A 26,459-nucleotide genomic window follows, 5' to 3' on the forward strand; every position below is an offset into this window, starting at 1 on the left:
GTCTATGAAATGGGAAGTACAGATGATCCTAGCCCCATTTTCCAGATGAGGAACCCAGTCCAGGGAAGACTTGGGGTCCACGGTCACATAGCTAGTCACTTCCCAAGCCAGGGTCAGCACTCAAGGCTCTGTCTCCCAGGCCTGAGAGGGCTCATTCCGCTGGTGCACTCAGATCCATCCTAGTAGTTTAGAATATAAGCATCGAGCCTGTGTCCTTCTCAAGGATATTTCCTTGTCTCTTACACCTTTGAGTCATCAGTGTAGGGCATACAGTACAACAAAGGTGGGGTTCAGAGCTGGGACAAGAATGAGGCAAGAAAGGCATCTAGGGTACAAAATTTAGGGAGACATGCATTCTCAGGGTGGGGCAACCCTGCTGTCAGATCTGGTTTGCCTCCCCTTGGTCTCAGCACTGGGGGCTTCTACAGATGGCATGGATGTATGTCCACTTCTCGGCGTAGCCATCTGAGCTATACGCACCAATGATTCTTAGAAAAAGTGACAAGTGATTCCTTTAACTTTCCTCTCCCAGATACACCTGTGTTTTGAAGCATAAGTGCCGACTAAAATTTTGGAGCACAGTATGCTGACTCAAACAATATATACAGTATGCATTGTCTTTGGTGGTTTGATTGTTGAAAACTTTTGGCATGTCATTGAACAGAGAGTTTGGAGCATTTTTCTCCTTCTGTAATTCTTGCCTAGAGTACACTCAGATTCTCCCCCACATTCCTAGGTGCCAGTCCCACTGGAGCATTCCTAGGTACTGCCCTGCAGACCATGACCCCTTGTTCTGGAAATGTTTTTGGCTAGAGCTTCAGTTTCTTGCTGGTAGCTGTGTAGCTCTTGCTGTTGATTTTAAACACAACTCAGTCAGGCAAGGATCTCAGCCTTCTGTCTTGGCTTCTCAAGGAGGCTATGCCATGCTCTCACTTCACCTGTTAACTAGGAATAGTCTGGTGCCTGTAGCTTTGCTTTCAAATCTCCCTTTAAAAAAAATATTCCAGGGGGGTGGTGAGGGAGCAGCTGGAGAATACGAGGACATGATAAACCAAAAAACCTGTTTTTGTCTAGTTGATTCTGACTCATAACAACCCTATAGGACAGAGTAGAACAGCCCCATAGGGTTTCCAAGGCTGTAATCTTTGTGGAAGCCAACTGTCATATCTTTCTCCCACAGAGAGGCTGGTGGGCTCAACCACTGACTTTTCAGTTAGCAGCCAAGCATTTAACCATTGCACCACCAGGGCTCCTTAAGGACGGGATAATTTTCTTCAAATAAGTGATTTGAAGCCATTGTATAATAGATTCCCAGTTGTCATGGAGTCAGCTCTGACTCCTGGTGACACCATGTGTATCTTAGTAGAGCTGTGCTCCATAGGGTTTTCAATGACTGATTTTTTAGAAGTAGATCTCCAGGCCTTTCTTCCAAGGTGCTTCTGGGTAGACTCAAACTGCCAACCTTTCAGTTAGCTCCCAAGCATGTTAGCCATTTACACCACACAGGGACTCCTAGTAGAGAGATGGTTGTTGTTATTGTTGTTGTTGTTAGGGGCTCTGAAGTTGATTTCAGCTCATAGCAAACCCCATGTGACAGAGTAGAACTGCCCCGTTGGGCTTTCTAGACTGTAATCTTTATGGGAGCAGATCACCATTTCTTTCTCCCCTAGGAGCTGCTGAATGGGTTCAAACTGTTAACCTTTTAGTTAGCAGCCAAGGCTTAAACAAGTAGAGAAATTATCTCCCCAAGAAATAGCATAGTATTGTAGAAACAAATGTTTAAGTGTTGGCATCAGAGATCCTGGTTCAAATTCCAGCTCTGCTACGTCCTACTTAATGAAAGCTTAAATTACTCTTCCTTGTTCCCTGGTGCTTCAAGGGGTTTGGAGTTAGAGAAAAATGAACACCAGATCGTCAGAACATTCTTACAGAATTGACCAAAGATGGATTGAACCCCATAAGAGAAGAGAAGGAAGTGAAGTTAGGGCAGTGGCTTCCAAGTGGAAAGTGGCTTCTAGTGACAGTATCTGGAGACATTTTTGGTTGTCACAGTGTTGGGGGGGATAGGAGTGGCTTCCACTTCCACTCGGTAGAGGCCAAAACTGCTGCCAAACATCCTACAGTGCATAGAATGGTCCCCACCTCAAAGAATTACTCAGCCCAAAATGCAAATAGTGAGAAACAAAGGGTTAGGAATAGCATTTATTGAATTTACTTGTCTCATTTAATACTCAATGACTGTGCAAGGAAAGTTGTTTTTATCCTCGGTTTATGAATGAGAAGATTGACGTTTGGTGGTGAGTAACTGGTTATTCAGCTAATTCTAAGTAGACATGCCATTATGCATATGTGGCCAAACTTGTACCCCTTCTGCAATCCCAGTACGTAGTGAACTCCCCATCACTGAAGATGTTCAGAACTAGGCAGGATGGAGGTGGATAAGAATCGCCAATGTTTATAGCACTAAATGACTTTTGTGGTCCTTCCTAGGGATCACGTGCTCTGATTCTATTTTGAAATGGGATTTGTCTTTCTAGATGCAGTATTTGAGTGGCAGGCAGTAGCCCTTGGCCCTGACCAGTGAAATCCCTGTGCTTTGTCTGTGCACCTGTGAGTCTTAGTCCTATTAATATCTCAGTCTTATCAGGCCGAAGGGCTAGGGTTCCCAATAGGGGCAGCCAAATCCTGCCGACATTCACTGCCCAGGCAGTTATTTTTACCTGCATGGGTAAATTGGTCCAGCTGTTTTTCATTTGGGAGAATAGTGGAGGCACAAATGAGGGAAGGTGGGGATGGACTATTTTATACTCTTAGAGATTGCAATTTAATATCAACTTGTTAATCGGTGTAGTCCTGCCTGTTTAACAGGTAATTACGGTTTCTTAACAAGGCAGGAGGTTTATTCAGTGGTTTTCAACCTTGGCCAAAAATTAGGATAAGCTGGGAAGCATCTGAAGAGCACATACATCAGGCCCTCTACCAGAAATTGAATTAATCTGAGGTAAGGGCTGTGTAGTGGTGTTTCTAGAATTTTCCAGGTGATTCTAATATCCAGCCAGGGCTAAGAATCCCTGGTTACCTCTACCTCTCAATCCTGCTCATTCTGCTCAGAGAGACTTTACTCAGGTACCTGTTGGCATTATTCTGCCATAAAGAGACGAGAAGAATGAGTTGGGTGCCTTGTTTCTCAGCCTGCCCTAGGTTGAGAAACAAGGGAAGAAGCCCTCTACTCTGGTCTTAAATTAGCACTTGCTAGAATCTTAAATCAATTAAATATAACTTTCTCTCGTTTTAAATGGCTTACTCTTAACATAAGTGCTATCACTTTCCTAATTTTTCACAAAGCTTTGAAGTTTCCATCTCCGGACTATTTTTCTTCTCAATATTGCATGTGGTAAGAAGGGGTTTTTGTTCTCCATTGCTGCCATCTAAAAATCCTGTACCCTGGGTTGAGGAGGCTTTAAATACTTAATGAAGTTTGAGGAAAACTTTGTAATAACAACCTAGTTAATGGCCTGACTTTATGATAAATTGTGTGCTTTAAAACAGTAAACAACAGTAGTCTCCATTTTTTTGCTAGTGAACCTTCTATAGAATTTTGACAAACTATTCCTCCTCACATATTTTTTTAGGTTGACATCTAAAATTTGTCAGCAGCTCAATAGTTTATTAGTCAAGTAGTTGCAAACAATATAATTTCCAGCATATTAAATCATGCATATGTGCTTTAAATATATTTCATACAATATTCATCACTTTGGATTTTTCATAGTCTTGGGGTTGCAGATTTAGCTCAATCATTTTAGGGAAAATATCTGCCATAAATATGAATTAGCAAAACTAGTCCTTACTATTAAACAGTCAGCTATACCGGACTTATTTTCTATTAGAAAAGTCTGACTTCATTTTTTAAATCAAATAAACAATGAAATTAGATGGACAGATAAAAAGTAGATGTGGAAGACATGGAGTCCTTCCGTGAGACTGTCACCTTGATGAAATAAGGCACTGTCTCATTTGCTTTCTCTCACCTCTTCCCTCCCTCAGGAGCTATGCATTCTCAAATCATTCCTTCCTTTAGTGCTCCAGAGGCTTTTATACCTAGCACAATGCATCATGGTAAGATTCAGGATGGGTCAGAAGTACACTTCTCTGGAAAGCAGGAGGAGGATGTGATTTAGAAAGGGGAGCGAGAGAGAAGGAGAGGCTGCAGAAAGCTGACACTGTTTTCTGGCAGATCAGCTTTAGGGAAGAGTTGATGTGGAAGCTGAGTATCTAGCAAATGATTCCTTTATAACTGTCCACGGCCAAGTCCCTTGGAAAGTCTTTGTTTATCCCCAGGAATGTGCATGCTCCGGTTTGAAGGGCTCTGCTGTAAAAGGTATGACGGATGGTGGTGTGTGTAAAAAGCGTAAAACTATTCAGCTCCATTTTTCTTCTCTTACAAGCTTAAATTTTGCTCATCTCATTTTTGTGTTAAAATAAAGATAAGAAAAGAAGGGTGTATGCAAGAATGTATACATGGCAAATACTGCTAAGGTTATGTTCCTTAGTAGTTTCCAGATTGCAAGGACTATATCTGGCAAGTGTAACCGCTGAGGCCATGTAGAGTGGGGACTGGGATTTTCTGCAGGGAGAGCCTGTTCATATTTCTCCTTAAGACCCTGCTATATGAAGTTACATAGTCTTCATCATAGTGGTTAAGAGTATGGACTCTGGAGCCAGACTGCCTGGCTTCACATTCCAGCTACTCCTTACTAGCTCTGTGACCATGGGCACGTTTCCTAACCTTCTTAGAAGAATGCCTGACATGTGATAGGGGAGCTACAAGTTAGCTTGTTATTATCTGTAGTCTTGAAGTTCTCGCTAGAGTATGACTGGAGATTTCCCCCCAGCAAACTTCAGTGGAGGTTACCTAGCCAGAAACAGAACAAGGATGCACTGTCTTAGTTATCTAGTGCTGCTATAACAGAAATACCACAAGCGGATGGCTTTAACGAAGAGAAGTTTATTTCCTCGCAGTAAAGTAGGTTAAAAGTCTAAATTCAGGACATCAGCTCCAGGGGAAGGCTTTCTCTCTTTGTCAACCGTCTTATCAATCTTCCCCCAGACTAGGAGTTTTTCAACGAAGGGACCTTAGGTCCAAAGGACACGCTCTGCGCCTGGCACTGCTTTCTTGGTGGTATAAGGTCCCCGCCTCTGCCAATTTCTCTTTCCTTTTATCTCTCAAGAGATAAAAGGTATTGCAGGCCACATCCCAGGGAAAATCGTTTTACATTGGATCAGGGCTATGACCTGGTAAGGGCATTACATCCCCACCCTAATCCTCTTTAACATAAAATTACAATTACAAAATGGAGGACAGTCACAGAATACTGGGAAGCATGGCCTAATGAAGTTGATGGATACATTTTTGGGGCGACATAATTCAATCCATGACAATACTCAGGTGGCCAATACTCAGGTGGAGGCTGTTTTAATGAAACCTTTATGAAAAATCTAGCAAGTGTCCTGCATAAGCCTATATAATGCTAGTTCTGAGCCTTCGGTCATTAAAATTCCAAGAACCATGCTGCTACATTTATATTACCATGTAATGTGTTGTTTCTTGCTTGAGTATGACATGCTGCACATGGAGACTGTTGGCCAGCCAGGTAGGATAAACTCCTCTTTTCAAGTGCCCTGGGATATATGATAAATAGCTTTCAGCAATAAGCATCTTAATGAAATAAAGATATGGAAATGACATGGAATCCATGGTATTTAGGGTTCACCTTTCCCCATTATCCAGGTCGTTCCCTGACAATGCGTTGGCTGCTAAGAGTGTCTGTCCTCACTATTTTAGGTTATAAATCTGAAAGGCTCAAAGAGAAACTACAGAATCTAGAAGGATCTTCATTATCTTTTTTTCCCACTCACACATTTGATAGATTATTAAAATTGCTTGCGGAAAACTTGATTTTAAAACTTCAAGGAAGAAATAAGACAATTACCAATTACCCAAAAAACCTAAGAAATTAAAACAATTGTACCGTGAAAGAAAAATGAAACAATATTGTCATTAAAAGAAGCAGTGACACATTTTCCTTTTAAATTAACTTTGAAGTTCAGTCTCAGATGAGTTTGCTTTGTAACAAGTAGAATATATGTGAATGGTTTACCTTATTTCTAGCAAAATATGTTGATTCAAATCTTTTCATTTATTCAGCAAATAAATTTAGCACTCCTTTTACAAGAAGGCAATATAGGAAATAGAAGAATGGCAGTAATGGCTAAGATTTTTCTGTAGTTGGATTTTTTACGAAGAAGAAATAGCCTTAGAAGAACTGTCGGTGGCCTTTGCCTGTGAGCTTTTGTGCAGCTCAGCAGCTTTGTAGCGGATGTAACAGATAGCTGATGCTGGCCCATACCCAGAACCTATAAAGGTGGTAAGCTCTGGCTCTTCCTTTATCCAAAAAATTACAAAATCTCAGATTTCAGTCAGTTGCCCTAGATCTGTGTGACTGAGCACATCTGGACCAAAGGGGAAACCTCGTCACTAACAGGAAAATAAACATGTTGAATGAACATCAGGGTGACAGTGAAGACTAAGGATACCCTGTGGTCCACAGACAAGTCCCCCTGCCCTGGATGGGACAGCAGGCCCCGCACTCCCGTGAATCTCAGGTGAGCAGCAGCAGAGACCTGGCCGCACCTTTTCCTGGTGCGGACTTTTCCCTCCAGCAGCTTCAACATTTAGTTTACATCAGTATCCTTCAGTGACGTTGCTGTCGTGGCTGCTGCTGGTGCCATCATTACCCCTAGCTTTGGTTACTTAGTGATACTGATAGGCCCTGTATTAAGGACGTTACATCTGTTACCGTATTTATTCCCTCATCACACAGTGAACAGGTTCCCTACTGATGAGGAGGCCAGTGAGCTGACCACCTCTGAATGAATACCGAGCCTTCCATTTTTCTGCATGGCCAGACCCTCAGGATACCTCATCTGAATGACTTAATACTCACTTAAAGTGCTCTTTCTCCTCCAGAGCCTTCCCCTTGCAGTAAAGTCTTGTGTCGTCCCCACATCTCTTCTCTTCCCCTAGGATACTGTCCTCTCACATAAGCAAGCCCACGGGCCCCTTCAGACCAGTGTCCATCTTGCCTTTCCCACAGCACCGCTTCCCAACACTGGCCAGGTCTTCAGTTACAGACATCTTCCAACTATTCCCAACAGGCCTTTCTCTTTGAAACCTAGTGCTTCTGCTTACGTGTCGTGTTGGTTTCCTTGGACTGCTATAACAAAGTGCCACAAATTGGTGGCTTGCTTATAAGAGCAGAAATTTATTGCCTCACAGTTTTGGAGGTTAGGAGTCCAAAATCAGAGTATCAGCCATTTTGATTTCTTTTGAGTAGTGGCAGGTGATCCTTGGCATTCCTTGGCTGGCTCATAGATTGCACCAGTCTCTGCAGCCATCTTCATATGGCCATCTTCCCTTTGTGAGTGTCTGGCCTCTTTTCCTATTAGGGAGAAGGACCAATATTTGATTAGGACCCAACCTACTCCACTACGACCTCATGCTAACTGATGACATCTTCAGAGACACTATTTCCAAAAAAGGTCATGTTCACAGGTATCAGGGTTTAGGACTTCCAACAGATTTTGGGGGGGAAGACAGTTTAATCCATAGCATGTATCATTCCCTTTCTTCCTTCAACCATCCTCCTGACAAACTCTATTTCACGACCCTGTATGTCCTTCAGAAAGTCATCCCTGACCTTGACTGTTGGCAGAGTCAGTCACTTCCTTCTTTGCATTCCTGCAGTACTCTATTCATACCTCCATGTGGAGCAGCTACTTTGTTGTGTGATAACTATCTCTCCAGAGCTGTGAAGACACAAGCCACCCATGGCCACGGAGCACTAGAAATGTGGCTAAGTCCAAATTGAGATGAGCTGTAAGTGTAAAATACACACCGGATTTAGAAGACTTGGTGTGAAAAGAACATGGAATATTTTAGTAATGCTTTTTACATTGATTACATGTTGGAACGGTAATATTTTAGATGTATTGCATTAAATAAAATACATTATTAAAATTAATTTCACATGTTTTTTCTTTTTATATGTGACTAGGAAACCCTGGTGGCGTAGTGGATAAGAGCTATGGCTGCTAACCAAAAGGTCGGCGGTTGGAATCCACCAGGCACTCCTTGGAAACTCTATAAGGGCAGTTCTACTCTGTCCTGTAGGGTCACTATGAGTCAGTAATCAACTCGACAGCAGTGGGTTTTTTGTTTTTTGTATGACAGACTGTCAAATGTTGTATGTGGATTACTTGTTTGTTTTTTAACAAGCCTAGTTAGATTCTTTCCTTAGGAGAGAAGGGTCCGTCGTCTCTGTATTTTTAGGATCTGGCACAGTCTGTCTGTGGGTGACCACATGCCTGAGGGACCTAATGATGAAGAGGTTCTGAGCTCAACAGTGTGGCTCACATTTTGTTTGTCTGTTCCCCAGTGTTTACATTCCTGGAGTTTACTGGGTCACCAGATTATCATGTGCTTCTACTGCAAATACTGCCATTCCCGTGGCGTTCATGTGACCCCTCACCTACGATATGTTTGCATTTGGAGCGGGGGAGAGTAAGACTTTGAGGAGTTATCTCTACCACCCCAGAGGCAGCGGGTATCAAGTGCATCTCATCCCCTGTTGGATAGACACCTGGAGCAACTGGGACTCCCTTTGCCTTAGGCATTCTACAAATTTCCATGTAATTTATTTTTTGTTGTTGTTGAGAATATACACAGCAGAACATACACCATCTCAACAGTTTTTACAAGTACAATTCAGTGACATTGATTACATTCGTCAAGTTGTGCTACCATTCTCATCCCCCTTTTGTTCACTGACATTTGCACTAGCTTTATGTGGTTGCTGGTTGCCATCAAGTGAGCTCCAACTCATAGCGACCTTATGTACAACAGAACAAAATGTTGCCTGGTCCTGTGCCATCTTCGTTGATTGTTGGTATGTTTGAGTCCAATGTTTCGGCCACTGTACCAGTCCATCTCACCGAGGGCCCCCCTCGCCTCTGCTGACCCTCCACTTTACCAACCATGATGTCCTTTTCTAGTGATTGGTTTTTCCTGATGATGTATTCCAAGTAAGTGAGCCAAAGACTCGCCATCCTGTTTCTAAGGAGCATTCTGGTTGTATTTCTTCGAAGACTGATTTGTTCATTCTCTGGCAGTCCATGATCTATTTTTTATATTCTTCGCCTACCCCACAACTTGAATACATCGATTCTTCTGTCTTCCTTTTTCATCGTGCAAATTTCACAAGCACATGAGACAATTGAAAAGACCATGGCTTGGGTTAGGCTCACCTTTGTTATCAGTGTGGCATCTAGCTTTATAATTATAACTAAATCAGCCAAACTGAGCACAGGAATGCTCCATGCTGTGTAGCTGTCATCACTGTGAGTCCATGGGGGAATGGAGATAAGTCTGTGAGCTGGACAGTCGAGACGTCTGCATTTCCTGGGGCGCCTGCTGACTGCTCCCTTTGTTAAGATGTACAGAATTTATTGGCACTTCCCTTCAACCCCGTGCTAAGTGAGGTATCTCCATGTCGGGCTGCAGAAGATTTGGCTGAGAAAATGAAAGCATTGAAAATCTCCTCCAAAAAATTGGGGCTAGACATTTACCTGCACAGTCAACAACCGGCAGGAACTTGGATTTTTCATTCTGTTTTCCTGCATCTTTTAAAGGAAACAGATAGCTTTCTAGTTAATCAAATTTTAAAAATTGTCTAAAAGGAAATCATTTGAATAAACCTAGTTCATACTTACGTGCTGCAGCCTTTTAAATGGAAAAAGAAAGTTTTTCAAGCACACTTGAAAAGTAGTTTCTGTAAATTAGAAGATTTCTTGGTAAACCAGTAATGAGTGAAGATAGGAACCCAAGATTCGGAACTAGGAGGTTTCGATTCTCTTTTTGACTTTTTCTCGAGTTGGCTTTGGGACTGGTCTGATTACATCTAAAGAACTTTTCCAGTGTTTATGCATTTGGATATGGTGGGAAAAAAAAAAAGAAGCAACTACATATTTTTATGTGAGGGTAGAAGTCTTCGTGTTCCAGTTCACACCTCAGGTCATCCAAAGGTCTGGGGCTGACACAAGCAGTGTTGTGGCAGGATGCAGTGTAAGTACAACCTGCTAGCCACCTTGTGGTCCAGGCCAGTGACCCATGAGCCTGAGTTATAGCATCCTAGGTATGTCTCAGAGTCTGAAAAGGAACTTAGGAGTTTCTCAAAGTGAATTGTTTCAGTCCTTTTGAGCCAGAAAAACATACACTGTATGGCAGGTGGAAAGAGGGAGGGCACAGTATGTCTAAAAATTTGTTGTCGTTAGCTGATATTGAGGTGGCTCCAACTTCTGGTGACCTTATGTATAACAGAATGAAACATTGCCCAGTCCTGCACCATACTCAAAATTTTCGCCCATTGTTGTAGCTAGTGTGTCAATCCATCTTATGGAAGTTTCCCTCATTTTTGCTGACCTTCTACCAAGCATGGAGCCCTGGTGGCACAGTAGTGAAGAGCTTGGCTACTAACCAAAAGGTTGGCAGTTCGAATCTACCAGCAGTTCCTTGGAAACCCAGTGGGGCAGTTCTACTCTGTCCTCTAGGATTGCTATGAGTTGGAATGAACTCCATGGCAACGGGTTTAGTTTTTTTGGTTCTACCAAGAGTGATGTCCTTTTCTAGCAAGTCCAAAAATTAACTAGTAGCTAATCATTGAACTTAAATTCTGAAGCAATACACTTGATTGAAAACTTGGGGGCCAATTTTTTCTAATGATATGTAATTTATAATATTTATTAATAACTAGGCTATAGGGTCTCTGAGTTGGAGTTGACTCACCAGTAACGGATTTTGGTTTAGGCTGTATATTTTTTCACAAGACTTTCAGGCAAGCTCTGTAGTTTATGGCACTTAATACATATTTATTAAAATATTCCCAGCATTTCTTTAAACTGGTTCCAATTCTCCCGTAAGCCCTATGTGATGAGTGTCCCTCCTCCTCACTGACAGCACTGTCCCCAGCTCTGAGCAGTGGTTCATTAACATTCTGTCTGGTACTAGACAGCTAAATATCAGCTCACAAGGTCTTAGGTTTACTGGTCTTAGGACAGCTTAGATCTTGGCCTTCTGCCTTTGAACTATCTGCACTGCACGCTAGGGTCAGCCCATGGACCTTTGTCTTCATTTGTAATGAAACATTTTTAAGGAATGCCACACTCAGTGAATAGATGGAAAAATTAACTCTTTACTCTCTTCTTAACAGACAAGAGACGACTTCCTGGGACAGGTGGACGTGCCCCTGAGTCATCTCCCGGTAAGGATGAGTGCCATGAGGAATGCATACTGATTGTCTGCACTGGGGTGTGTTTTTAGAATGGTGTTTCTTCAGCAGAATGGAGAGGACTGCAGTGAAGAGAATGTAATTTAACCATAGTTCCTGTGGGCCTCTCACGGGGCTAAGGGTTAGTTTAGTGTTGAAGATCAAGTTCAGTGTATCTGAATCAGCTCCGCCTTCCTGTCAACATCACCAGGTCCTTGCCCTTCTCCTAGCTACCTTTTATGTCACACCTTAGAAAACAGCCACCTCTTCTAGCAGACCCCTCCTTCTCGTCACTGTCACGTCTTCACTTCCAAATTTGTCCTTTGGGTCTAATCAGACATTCGTTCCCTTTGTCTAGGCTTGTACATGCTGTTCTCTTGGAAGATAACCATGCATACAAGCTAGATTTGGGGTTATAGCTTCTCAGTCAGCATAGAAACAAAAGATGCTCTTCATTCTGAGTGAACCTGTCAGCTGGAAGCAGCCATCTTAGCTTCAGAAAATGCCCTGCATTAGCACGTGTGGGGTTGCTACCATTCCTTTCTTCTCTGATGAGCAGGCAAACAATTGGGGCTGTTAACTAGTTACTGAGGTTCAGGGCGCTGCTGCATGCTCCATAGGAACTTAGAAGGTGCAGACAACACCTGGAGGCCTTGGTGAAAGGTAGATCATCTCGTATTCCAGCTTCAGTTTTCCAGATTGTTCCACCCCATCCTCCTGGCCCTTCTTCCCTGGCCAGCACAAAGTAATGTAAGTCAAGTAGCTGCTAAGAGACTATACATCAAATGTTCCTGCCTTACAAAGGCATTTTGTAATTTTTTTTAATGTTCCACATGGGCAAGTGGCATAAATAGCCCATAAACTACGATGCCTTAAACCACCTAGTATATGCCTAGTTCTGCACTGAAATCGTGGCTATTACCATATGTTAATTGCTAAGAAAAACTGTATCTTAAACAAGGAAGCTTTGAAGATATATTGTGAAGAAATCTGTGATAGCGAGCGATTTCCTCATGTTTACTCAGGGGAGCTATTAAGAAAGGAGGATTTCAAGTGCGTTCCCTTCCAATGAATTTGAAGCTACAGTGGTATTAAAATACTTTTGTTTGCTTCTGTATAAAAACCTGAAGCTCCAAGGTGGGTGCCTGAAGGGGATGCGTGGTACTTCTGTAATGAGTCCGATTCCGTAAGACATGAGAAACCTGATTGTTCTTTGAAAGTCACATTGAGAGGACATGGCTGTCTCAACATTTGCAAAGAAAAGACTTCACACATTTCCATATCAGTAGTTCTTCTGTGTGTGCCCTTCATTTTGAAGCTGACATAAAAAGCTGTAATCTCTATACAATTTTAGAAATCTTTTTGTGGGTGTCTCCCCCCCGCACCCCTACCCCCCGCCCCAATCCTTTTCTCTAACATAAAAACCATATCCCAGCCAAGGCAAATTATTTATTAATATTCTCTTAAGAGACATAAGTGAAATTTAAAACAACTTGCGCCAACAAGCCCCTGTTTGAGTAATTGAGTAGAGATTGGTCTTGGAAGGTTGGACAGGGCTCCCAGAAAGTAAAAGAATGTTCCTGTTCAGAGACCAAGTTAGTAGAGGGAATAATTCAGCCTTGGATTCTGAATGGAGACAAGGATAAGCTTTCAAAGAAGGAGGTGGCACCAGGGCTCAGGGCTAAAATAGAAACCACCAGATTAAAGAGGATGGAACATGAATGCCTAGAGAAGACTGAGAACTTTTACATGAGCTGAGCCAGCTAAGTAATAGAGCTTCCCGATTTTGCATATGCCCAAAGATTACCTTACAGGGAATGCTGTAGTGTCCATATCAAAGATTGACTAGCCTTTTAGAGCTGACTATAGTCAGCGAGAGGGAACACAAAGGAAGCAAAAGGAGAAGAATGAAGGTACATCCTTTATCCTCCGTGTGGTGGAAGAACCCCTCCAGCACTTTCTGAATGGGCAAGGCCCTGGGGCCTAGGATAGAAGGTGTTCTCATGTTCATTTGAGCATAGGCGTGGGACCCTCATGGAAAAAATTGAACAGTAAAGTAAGTCCCTCCTTCACATAGCTTAGCAGTGCCATCCAGTACAGCAGACATACGTGACAGTTGAGCACTTGAAATGTGGCTGTGTGACTAAGGAACTGCATTTTTAATTCTATTTAAATTATTTAAAATTTAAATTTAAAAAGCCACATGTGACCAGCGGCTGCCATGTTGAACAGTACATGTGAGGATCAGACCAGAGTTTCCTGTCTTGGGTCAAAAATGTGTGATTCTGCAAAAAAAAAAAAAAAAAAAAAAACAGGAAATAACAGATGTAGGAGAGGCTGCAGAGAGATTGGAACTCTTATGCACTGCTAGTGGGAATGCAGAATGGTATAACCATTTTGGAAAACGATAATGATGCTTTCTTAGAAAGCTAGAAATAGAAATACCATGTGATCCAGCAATCCCACTGCTAGGAAGGAATACATGCTAGAGAAGTAAGAGTCAACACACAAACAGACATATGCACACCCATCATTCACAATAGCAAAAAGTTGGAAAAAACCTAGATGCCCATCAACAGATGAATGGATGAACGAACTGTGGTACATACACAGAATGGAGTATTATGCAACCATAAAGAACAGCAGTGCATCTGTGAAGCATCTCATAACATGGATGCATCTGGAGGGCATGATGCTGAGTGAAATAAATCAATCACAAAAGGACAAATATTGTATGAGACCAGTACTGTAAAAACTCATGGAAACGTTTACACACGAAAAGAAACAATCCTTGATGGTTATGAGGGAGGGGAGTGGTGGGGATGGAAAAACACAAAAGAGAATAGATAAGTGGTCACTTTGGTAAAGGGTAAGAGTATACAATACTGGGGAAGCCAGTACAACTTGTACAAGGCAAGGTCATGGAAGTTTCACAGACAGATCCAAACTCCCTAAGGGACCGAATTGCTGGGCTGAAGGCTCCAGGGACCATGGTCTCGGGGAACATCTAGCTCAATTGGTGTAACATAGTTTATAAAGAAAATGTTCTATGCTCTACTGTGATGAGTAGCATCTGCAAGCTACTTAATTGCCTGTGCCTCCATATTGACACACATTTTTGCATATGTGCACACTTTTTTATTATAAGGCATTTTAAACCAGGGCTATATATATAAATATATATATATATATGTTTTTTTTTAAATCTAACTTTATTCTGGCCTATAAAGATCACCACACTGAATGAAACTCTCCTTTTCTAAATCATTTTTTTTTTGGTCTGGTCCTCATCCCAAAAGAGAAATAAGCTCCTTTTTACTTTTAGCTTCTTGTATTTCCCACTTTGAGTAGCAGCTAGGAGCCCTGGTGGCATAGTGATTAAGAGTTCAGCTGCTGGCCAAAAGATTAGCAGTTCAAATCCACCAGCTGCTCCTTGGAAACCCTATGAGGCAATTCTGTTCTGTCCCGTGGGGTCGCTATGAGTCAGAATCAACTCTATGACAATGGGTTTGATTTCTTTTGGTAGCATCTAAATTACTATTTTTCTATAAAATACTTTTAACTTAATAATCAGGTTCATGGTGAGTTTCAGCAATTATGAATGAAATACCTAGAAAAGAAATTTCATGTCTAACTTTTTTGCTCACTCAGATCTTCCAGAATAGATACTTTAGAGAAAAATCAGGAACTTGATGGAGTAGATTGAAGAACAAACCCGCTGCTGTTGAGTTGATTCTGACTCATAGCGACCTTATAGGACAGAGTAGAACTGCCCTCACAGGATTTCCAAGTCTGTAGTCTTTATTATGGAAGCAGACTGCCACATCTTTCTCCGCGAGAACGGCTGGTGAATTCGTACTGCCGACCTTCCAGTTAATAGCTGAGCGCTTAACTGCTGCTCCACCAGGGCTCCCTATAGATTCAAGACAACAGAAATAAATTAGTGTCATCTCTAATGATTGCCAGGACATTATTTTTAATTTAAATATCCAGTGTTGTGTTTGGAAACTCTGGTGGCATAGTGGTTAAGTGCTACAGCTGCTAACCAAAAGGGGCAGTTCTACTTTGTCCCATAGGGTCACTCTGAGTCGAAATCAGCTTGACAGCAATGGGTTTGGTTTTGGTTTATGTTGTGTTTTTGTATGTGTGTGTTTGTTTAAGAAGGAAATACTATAGACTTGCTCATTAATGTTGCTGAGCAACCATGTCTTGCTGATATTCTAGAGGCCTTTTGGTACAGTTAGCAGTGGATATTGGTGTTTGCAATGTAAACCTTTGCTTTTTTACATTCTTAGGAGTGGCTGTCCTAAGCTGTCCCTTACTTGCAGTTCTAAATTCCCTGAGCCAACGAAGCCTGCCAGAAAGACGAGAGGGTCAGAGCGTCCCCACTTCTCAGTGACCTCACTTGGGCGTGGATCACACAGCGTTAGAGGCACTTTGGCTTCTTGAATCTGGCCTATGCAGCTTCTCCTCAGCCCACTGCCAAATATTGGGCACCTGGATTAATTCCGTGCCCTGCTGGGCCTTGTGGGCAATTACTTGAGATTCCAAGTTGGAACTCTGCCGACAAGACAAAGTGAGGGACGGGGACGGCAGCTTGGGACAGAGAGCTGGGACAGAGGGAATTGTTTGAAGCTGGTATGCACTCTGTGTGTTAGAAAGTCACTACCTCAATTATCCATGACAGTGGCCGAAGAAGGCCTGTGTCAGCTCTGTAATTATCCACAAAGCACCAAAGAGAGAGGAGTGATAATGAGAGAGAAAGTAAACCTCTTTTCCCCACTTTGATCATGGATTCCTCAGTGCTTTGTATTTACAAAATGCTCCCAGATGAAAGAAAATAATTTTAGAGTTGCGATTCCCTTTTACTCTTGGCCCTCAGACTTAATTCTTCCAGTTTTGTCTGTGGAAAAAATGGACCGGAAATAAAACTGAAGGAGTCTGGAACAGTAGAGACCTCTGTCCCCTTGGCATCTGTTCCAAATGTGTCACATGTCTTTAATATTTGTCTTCCGTTTTCTTTGCTTTTTGAAGGGAGGAGTGAGTACAGAAGGTGGGGCAGGGAAGAGCAAAAAGGGTTAGTAGCTTGACCCATTAAGCAAGTCAAAGAAAACACGAATTCATGCCATTAGAAGTCTCTCCACAGGCCAAAATTTTAAAAGATGGATATTCGTAGGGAATCGTTGGCTCTGTGCTTGGGAGATGGATGAGTTGTGTGGCGCTGATACTGATTAGCTGGGCAACCTTAATCAAGGTAATGTTCCTCTCTGGGCCACTGTTTTCTCACCAGTGTAATGAGGTCTTTTCTGTCGATGATAGCAAATGTTCTTCCAGCTCTGTGACACACATCTTAGCTGTCCCATGTAATTCACCAAGCAGAGGTACCAGTGACTGTGATGACGTACCATGTTACCCAGGAGATTGCAGCAGTGTGATGTGCTAGAGGCCAGTGGAAGGGGACGGGAGACTAATTTAGGAAGGTAGTTGTCGCCCTACCAGCCTCTGACACCTGTACTACGGTTAAACGTAGCCCCTTTTTTCTTTTAAATTGGGGCACCAAGAATAAATTTTGCTGTAGCTCTATTATTCTTGATTTTTTTTTTTAAACTGCTATTTTTACATTTGTTAAATTTGGTGTGCCATTGCCTAAAAGTTCGTGAAGTATTTTATAACTTTCATCTAATTATTTAGGTACAAAAATACCCCCAAGACCTGTGTTAACAACAGAAGGAATTTTCTGAAAGGCGTTTGTTTATCAAGCCTCGAGAATACTTCTTGCTTCTTCTTCTGTCAGTTATGTCTCCCTTAGTGCACCCACCCCACCCAGCTACAAAATCTCTGCATTAGTGGAAAATAAGCTAGGAGAAAGGCAGGGTTTTTTTGTTTTGTTTTTTTAATTTTTATTGTGCTTTAAGTAAAAGTTTACAAATCAAGTCAGACTCTCATACAAGAGTTTATAAACACCTTGCCATATACTCCTAATTGGTCTCCCCCTTTTTTTAATGAGACAGTACACTCCTTCCCTCCACTTTCCCTTCTCGTGTCCATTCGGCCAGCTTCTGGCCCCCTCTGCCCTTTCATCTCCCCTTCAGACAGGAGATGCCAACATAGTCTCATGTGTCTACCTGATCCAAGAAGCTCATTCTTCCCCAGTATCATCATCTATCCCATAGTGCAGTCCAATCCCTGTCTGAAGAGTTAGCTACACATGATATGGTAACACATCATTATACTATGGTTTGTCTCTCGATACAAAAGTAAATACTTTAAATTTTTAATTGAAGGGTATAGGTATTTGGGGTTTTACTATGCGTGTATCCAAAAAAACCCAAAACCAAACCTGCTGCCATCGAGTCAATTCTGACTCATAGCAACCCTATAGGACAGAGTAGAACTGCCCCATAGGGTTTCCAAGGAGCGCCTGGTAGATTTGAACTGCTGACCTTTAAGTTAACGGCTGAACTCTTAACCACTATGCCACCAGGGTTTCCACACATGTATAGTATTTAAAAGTTAATAAAATATTAATATATATTTTGCCAGTTTCCTAATTTGACCAGCCAACTTTGCACAGTAAAATGACTTCTCCTAAGGTGAACAGAATCACAGTTGCATTCATAGCTTCATGAGCTAAGCACCAGTAAAGGGAGGTTGATGGTGCTGCCTAGGACATCTCCTTGAAGGAGATAAAAAATAAAGAAAAATTGCCTCCAAAGATTAGCTCTTGAATATTTTACCGTTAACTCTATTTTTAGGTGTCTTGAGTCACAAGGATAGCAGGTCACCAGTAACCACTTGGACTTAGAAGTTGATCAGCTCTGAGATTGAGGCCTGCACCCTGCAGCTAGGAATTACAGCTGACAGTGAGGACTGTAATTTTGTCATTTGTCCGTGGCTATTTTTTTTTTTTTTTTTAGAATTGGCTTCTAGGAACTGATGGTGATAGTGACATCTAGTGGATCTTGAGTAGATAAAGCTTAGTGGCCTCTCAGATGTTTGATTAATTGGCAAGTACTGGTTATGGAACCAACTCCCTTTTCTCCAGTGCCATGTTCCAAGGAAACCCTGGTGGCGTAGCGGTTAAGAGCTACAGCTGCTAACCAAAAGGTCTGCAGTTCGAATCCACCAGGCGCTCCTTGGAAACTCTGTGAGGCGGTTCTACTCTGTCCTTATAGGGTCACTATGAGTTGGAATCAACTCCATGGCAGTGGGTCTAGTTTTGGGTTTAAAACAATAAAATGTATTCTATGTAATCCAGTTTGGTGTATCTAAAATACGAAACTATAAGGAGTATTGAAACTTAACTTACCTCTCCTTCCCATAGACAGAAGATCCAACCATGGAGCGGCCCTATACATTTAAGGATTTTCTCCTCAGACCACGAAGGTGAGTTTCGAGTATGTATGTGTGTTTGTGGGCCTGAGTGTGTGTTTCTCTGTGTACTTTTTTTGTTTTCTCTGAGGACAATTTCAATTTTTTGTATTTCTTCTCATACACTAAAAAAGCCATTATACTCTTTTAAGAACTGTATAGGAATCATACTGACAACAGCAACTCGAAAGATTAGATAGGAACCTTAAGGGGCAATGAATTTATGTTAATGGAGGAGGAACAACTCAGAAGAGGAGGGTGAGAACGGTCGCACAACTCGAAGAATGTAATCTCTGTCACTAAATGGTACATGTAGAAACTGTTGAGTTGATATATATATTGCTCTGTATCTTCTCAACCACAAAATTAATTTTTTGAAGTCATCATAAATATGAAGGATACAACCAAGTTATACCCTTTATAACCAATTTTCGTCTATAATACAGTCACAAATCTCGAGTTAAGGGATTTTTGCGATTGAAGATGGCCTATATGCCAAAAAATGGAGGTCAGGATGAAGAAAACAGTGACCAGAGGGATGATATGGAGGTAAGCTGCAAGCCCTGCTCAGTTTTTCTTGCCTACGACCGTATTAAGATTTTACTTTTAAACTTGAGCCTTTATAATTTAAAGAAATTGTAAGTTTACAAAGTTTAAAACCTTAAATGTGTCCATGAATCTGTGTCTCTGAAAGTCTACCAATTTTTTGTTGTTGTTGTTTTGGTAAAAAAAAAAAAAGATGTGCTCTTCATTTTATGTTACAGCACAGATCGTTGAAGAGCCCCCCCGCCCCCGCCGCCTTTATAAAAATGCTACACCCACAGCCCACTGACGGACCCGCCCCGATGTGAAATTCTCCTCACACGTCAAATTCTATTATTGCTTTGGATTTTCAGCTCTTTGTAAATTCCTCTTAGCACTTGAAATTGCTTCAAAGTGAATAGCATGTGGATAATGTGATTTAGAAAATCTTTTCCAAGTTTCTTACTCATTTGGCACACAGGTGATAGCATGCATTAAAGAAGCCTTAGTCTAGAAATGCCATTTTGGAACTAGCCATCCAGCAGAAATTTCCTTTTTGCCTTCTTGGCATAGCTGCCTTTTAACTTCCCAGTCACATAGCAATACCTGGGTCCCATTGTCCCTTCTTGGCACACCTCGGTCAGTGCGGTTCTGTTAGGTGGAGTCTCATGTTGTTGTGAAAATGCCCGTTAAACAAGGCCTCTCTGGTGCATTTCCACATCTGTTTGCAGCTGTTGCATATATGTGATATGTGTATAATGTGTTATGGGCAAATCCACGGAAACCCCTTCATCCAAGGGGTCCTATTTCCAGACGGTATTGCACTTGTGAGCTTTCATCTTCCCCTATATGTGAAGAGGAGTGAAGTGGGTGGTAGGCAGTTCTGATTGTTAACATTTCGTAAGCCCATCAACAGATTTTTATCTCAAATCCAAGCAATTTTTCACACTCTTCTAGCCTTCCAGTTGCAGTAACCAGTGAATTATTTAATTTTCCAGTGACTTTACCAGGGAATATTAGGAAGGGAAGACTTAATGCCTAAAATATGTGTTGCAAAAATGTCACTCCAGCTCTAGTCCCATGAAGCCTGTTTATGTGGAGGTGTAAGTAGAAAGCAGCAGCTACCAAACGTCATCTGCTCCTGACATTGCTCTAGGTGCGGAGTGGGCTTCTTATCTCCTCCTGAGGCCAGCCTCGGTGCCACCCTCCCTGGGGAGTGATAGTGCCCTGGGCCTCCATGGCCACCATGCCATGATTCCTGCTAGAATACACAGGTAGCACAGCTCATCTCCCCAGGTCTCTGTTAGCTCCTGTAGGTGATGAAAAGACAGCAGCTATGATGTAACCCATGTCATTGGCACTCTTTTGTACAATCAGAATACACCAAACCAAACCACATTTCTGTCTAGTCAATCCTGATTTGTAGTAACCCTATGGGACAAAGTAGAAATGCCCCCATAGAGTTTCCAAGGCTGAAGTCTTTATGGAAGCAGGCTCCTACGTCTTCTTCGCTCTGGGTGGCTGGTAGATTCAAACTGCCAACCTTTCTGAGCACTTTAACCTCTGTGCCAGCAGGGCTTCTCCCACAGTCCAAATAACAAACATGAAATCTGAAGAGTGGAATGTGACAGACTTAAATAGCAACTTAAAAGACGACATGGGACCCAGTACAAATCTGTGTTGCTCCCTGTGACATAGTCATCTTAGAAGGCAGCACAGTTCATTGGCCATTACTCAAAATATTTTTGAATCCCTTCTAGAACTGGTTTTTACCCTTCTGTGGGAATATATTCACTTGTGACACATGAAGCCATTGCAAGACCCAAAGTGCAAAGGAACAAGGAAGAAAGACAGAGAACACACCATAATTGCCTTCTCCTCACGTCTTAAGAACCAGCCTCGTAATCATCCATTTAATTTCATTCCACAGCATGGCTGGGAAGTTGTTGACTCCAATGACTCGGCTTCTCAGCACCAGGAGGAGCTTCCACCTCCTCCTCTGCCCCCCGGCTGGGAAGAAAAAGTGGACAACTTAGGCCGTACTTACTATGTCAACCACAATAACAGGACCACTCAGTGGCACCGACCGAGCTTAATGTGAGTACCATTCAGCATTCGGGAACCTGTTGTCACACTCTGCAGGATCAGGTACCAGCGTGGCACATCTTTTGTGACCAGGTGGGGAAGTAAATGTCACAGCAACAAAAGCACATGGTTGTAGCACAGCAAGATTCCCCTTCATTAAGGTGAGGAGTACAAGGGTAAGTCAAAAAGTATCGCTGCAAAATCATAGAAACCTTACTTAAACAGAAACATCAAAATGTGAAGCTATTGTTTCTCAACATACCCTCCATCTAGATCTGTACACTTCTGGAGGTGGTGTATCCATCTCTCTAACACTTCCCCAGAGAATTCTGTACTCTTCAATTTACACCACCTCAAAATGGCAGTTTTGGCATCCTCAAGGGACTCAAATTGTGTTCCTTTTTAATGTTCTTTGAGTTTTGAGAACAAAAAGAAGTCTAAAGGGGCAAGATCAAGGCTGTAGGGTGGAGGGGGTAAGGTTTCCCAACAAAATTCTCGTAGGACAGCCTTTGCTACCCTCAAAGAACGAGCAGGTGCATTGTCACGATGGGAAAAAAATTCCTTGGTGCAACGTTTCTGGCCTTTTTCTCACCAATGCAGTTTTCAGTTTTCTTAAACCCCACGTGATCATCCTGTGTCCTTCAAGCAAATCTATCAAGATTATCCCTTGGGAATCCCAAAAAACAGTCACTGTAACCTTCTGAGTGGTCTTCCCTCTCTTGGCTTATCTTTGAGGTCATCTAGACCTTCCTTAAAATGCTTGATCCATCTAAAAATTGTTGTTTTATGGCATAAAACTTGTTGCAAAGCTTCAGTGATTTGGGAAGATACGCACTTGAGTTTTGTTAAAAATTTGATATTATCCCCGAACTCAAAGTCATTTTTTTCCATGGCACAAAATGTATCCTTTTGTTTAAAGATGCCTTAATGAGCCTAAGACAAGGGTATTACTGAGAGAACTTGTCTGCAGCCGTCCACTGATTACAGAGTCAGGTTAAACGTTTTGTTTGGAATAAACCCACGCACGTGTGAACTGGAACCTGAGTAGCAATACTTTTCGACTTACCCTCCTGTGAGAGCCGGTCAGGGTTTGTGAATTTTAAGGAAGATGCTCTTGCCTTCGTATCACATTCTGCTGCTTAAAACATGAACTCTAGTGATGGTTTAAATTTGTAAGATTTGTGAAATATAAAGCGGAAGTTATTTTTCCTAGATTTATCTTATGTTTGGGGATTATATTGCTTCCTTCCTCTGCTTCTTCTCCTGAATCAATGCAGAGTAGAAAGCAATGAGCAAATTGGGTTTGCCATTTTCTGCTTTCCTGGCCGTTTTTGAATTTTTATTCCCTTTAATTATTTGATTTGGGAACTCTTTAGAAAACTTTTTCTTTTTGAGAAATTTCTGTATCACCCCTTGATACAGTTAGAAGCACAATAGGGTTGCAAAATCAGAATTAGTGATTACTGTTTATTCTAATCCCTTACCAGCCTCAGGCATTCCGTGAACTGATTACTGGTTTCTTCACATGATATTTTTTGGCTTGGAGAGAAACAAAAACTAGTTGAGCCTCAACTTCTATAAAAACTATTAATATACAGTAAAAGGCAAAAATAAAATATTGAAAGAAGGAAAAGGAAAAATTATCCTAGAAATCATGGGCTTCCTAGTAGCCAAGATAAGGAAGTAACTAACAAAGAATAATATAATTTTTAATACATAAGAAAAAGTGTAAGGTAGGTGAGATTTTTTATGTTTCTTCAACCCAAACTCTAAAAGTTTGCTTATGATGTCTTAACCAAGTGACGTTAGCAATATAATGGATGATGTTCTTGATAGCGGTTTTATCTTTAAAATTTTCCAAGATATTCTGCATATGACTGTGGGTAGGTAGGTAGCCAAGTGATCTGGTCCAGGATTATTTAATTTAGAGATAAAGCTTACAGGTTCTGGATCAAAAAAGACCAGTCCTCCCTAAGCCCTCATGCGGGCTCTCGTGAATATCAGCCAGCTGTCTTGTCAATGTTAGACTAGACTGCCCACCATGGACACCAGCTCATTGTTCCCTAGCAGACATCTGAAAGACAGCGTGAATAGTGTAAATATCGGAAGATCCCTGTGGTATTGAACTATGCTTTATTGTAATTTTTTTCCGTAGAAATGGAAATGGTACGGTTGATCCTTTTCAGTTATTTATTGTTGCTTTTTGTTTTTTCAACAATTTCCTTTTGGTTGATGCCCACAGCTATTAAATCCATTATAAGCCATTTGACAATTATAGCTGTTTGTAATAAAACAAACTTTGGACACACCTTGGGCTTGATTATATGTAGTGATTAGAAGAATCTTGGTAGCAAAGCACCATTACTTAACTTTGCTAAACAACTTAAGAAAGGAGGATCTAAAAGCATAGCACTCTGGAGACAAGAGTGTCACGTAACCTCTGTGGAAAAATGAGCAAATGATCACTAGCAGTGCACAAAGGAAGAAATACGAATAGCCAGTGCCTATATGGAAAAGCATTCAGCTTCATTAATGATTAATTTCCATGTACATTGAAGTTTATATTATGGGAATAAATGGGGATAACTACTACTTTGTCTACCTCACAGAGTTGTGGAACTCTAATAAGGGAATTCATGAGAAAACACTTCATACAATTTTTAAGCATACCATCTTTGCTTTATATGTCTTTGTCCACAAGAGCCAAACCAAAACAAAAGGTATAACTTGTTTCATGCTAGCTCGTCAGTAGTATAGAAGCAACAAGGAAAAAATGTGTTTCTTAATCCCAGTTCAGGTTCACATGCAGTTTAAGGAGAAGTCAATGTGTGACTGTCCCCGTTAGTGACGCAACAATGCCAAAGGGAGAGGCTGAGCAAGGAGTGATGTCGGGAATGGGAGGGGCCCCTCCCTGTCCAAAGGGTGTGCCTTCTAGAAAGCAAGAGAAAATTTAGAGGATAAGGAAAAGGAGATGTTTTCCACGGCAGCCTCTTCATTCCCGTCTGAACTGCTTAAACGTTCAGGGCTCTTTCCTCTTAACTTTATTTGGTTTGTCCAGAGGCCCTTGGGCCTCCCAAAATTATTTTTAAGAATTCTTTTTGTTTAAAGACAATTTTTTTACTGATTCAGTTTTCACAGAATGCCACAGCAGCCTTTGGAGGAAAATTGATGTGATTAAGAACTGTCTTTTATAAAGAGGCTGAATCTGAGGAAATCAGATAGTGATTACTGTGTGCTGAGCAAAGCATTGAGACTGACCTAATGATTCTCGTCTCTTACCTAGTCTACTGCTGTGGTTGGGCCTCCCTCTAGGCTTTTGCCCCAAACCCCAATCCACTTACAGATCTCCACTGACTTCTCATCGCCCTCAGGACATGCTAATAAGGTCCTTCTCCTGCCTTGACTTTTGCCAAGCTGCTCTAGGCTTTTGCCCCAAACCCCAATCCACTTACAGATCTCCACTGACTTCTCATCGCCCTCAGGACATGCTAATAAGGTCCTTCTCCCATCTTGTCTTTTGCCAAGCTGTCATCCACAGATACAAACATACAGCTCAGTCAGTGTCCCAGTTACACATAGTTGCTTTTAGATTATATTCTTTTGTTCCTAGGCCCCGTGGATGTGGTAGTATCTCCCTCCCTTCACCCCCATCCCCACACACACACCCCTAGAAAGAAACCCTAGAACCCTTCCAGTGGCTAACTTCCGACCTCAACCCATATATACCTTGCTCTGGAGAACTATTACCTCTTCTGTCCCCCAGGTCTGGTTTAAGTATCTTTCCCAGGTATCCCTGAAAGCCTTCTGCTTCCCTTATTGCTGTAGCACACGATATTCTAGTTGACTGTTTGGACAGGGACCATGTCTTCTTACTCACACATGTACCTCTAGTAAATCAAAACCAAACCCGCTGCTGTCAAGTGAATTCCAACTCATAGCAACCCTATAGGACAGAGTAAAATTGCCCCATAGGGTTTCCAAGGCTGTAATCCTTACGGAAGCAGATTGCTGGAGCAGCTGGTGGGTTCGAACCACCAACCTTTCTGTTAGTAGTGTTAGAGCGCTTTAAGCACTGCACCACCAGGGTTCCTGTACCCCTAGTGCATGGTGCAAATTAAATGAATGAATGACTAAAGATGAGTCACATCTGAAATGACTGGGCACATGGTTTAGTGGATTGTCCAGACAGGCCACATTCTGGTCCCAGAATTCTAGAACTGGAAGTGGCCATTGAAGATACTCCAGCCCTCTCAGGCCTGGTGGTGGATTTTGAAATACCCCAAATTTTAGATTTTTCCTTATCCTATTAAAATGTAAACTGTAAGCTTTGTTCTGCAAAACCACAATTATCAAAAATTATGTGAAGAAATTTTATTATGACATTCTGTAATGAAGGTGTATTGTTAAACACGTTTTAACCCTATTTATTAGCTATCTTTCTAAAACACTGAACAGTTTCTCCTGGCTTAGTATAATTTAATGATATCTTGTTTTCACTAGATAACTCACCATTGCAGTCATTCATGTATTGTAAATGTAAATGATCTGAGACGCTGATCTTAATTGACATTGAACCTGATTGCTTGATAAATTTATGATTTGTCATTGGCATGATTCCCATGAAAGTCAAATGAAGAATGTATATGAGAAATTAATGATTGAAGAAAATTGATGTAGCCTTTCTTATTTTATTCCCTTGTCCCCAGTAAAGACATTTTTCTGTTTTGTCAGCTCAGAAATATTTTAAAATGTTCATCTTTCCATTAGTAACCATTTAAACTTCTAGCTAGTTTCAAAACACCTTCTCACTTATTTGCTTAATTAAATACAAGAGGATTCCCCTGCATGAACATTGTCACATTATCGTTAAAGATCATAAGAGCCCCAGGTTGGAATCTGACAATGAGAGGCATTGTGCTTCTTATGCTATTTAGTCGTTTCTGGTTTCCACTACAAATTCCTTAAGGAGCTCTCAGCTGCTAACTGTAAAGTTGGTGGCTAACTATAAGGTTGGTGGTTCTAACCCACCGAGCAGCCCATGGAAGAAAGACCTGATGTGCTTCCATAAAGATTACAGTCAAGAAAACCCTGTGGGAC

The 26,459-nt window shown here is 41.6% G+C and overlaps 1 protein-coding gene across 12 annotated transcripts in view; it reads left to right on the top strand.

The window, feature by feature from the left end:
- The window catches only part of NEDD4L (NEDD4 like E3 ubiquitin protein ligase), a 377,526-nt gene that overhangs the window by 283,550 nt on the left and 67,517 nt on the right, over positions 1-26,459 (top strand). For all 12 annotated transcript variants that reach the window (XM_049901832.1, XM_049901830.1, XM_049901833.1 and 9 more), the window contains 4 exons: positions 11,328-11,378; positions 18,709-18,770; positions 19,202-19,304; positions 21,208-21,374. In XM_049901832.1, the coding sequence (XP_049757789.1) occupies positions 11,328-11,378; positions 18,709-18,770; positions 19,202-19,304; positions 21,208-21,374 (383 nt within the window). The remainder of the gene's footprint in view (positions 1-11,327; positions 11,379-18,708; positions 18,771-19,201; positions 19,305-21,207; positions 21,375-26,459) is intronic.

This window comes from Elephas maximus, chromosome 11 (assembly GCF_024166365.1).
Source record: "Elephas maximus indicus isolate mEleMax1 chromosome 11, mEleMax1 primary haplotype, whole genome shotgun sequence".
Classification (NCBI taxonomy): domain Eukaryota; kingdom Metazoa; phylum Chordata; class Mammalia; order Proboscidea; family Elephantidae; genus Elephas; species Elephas maximus.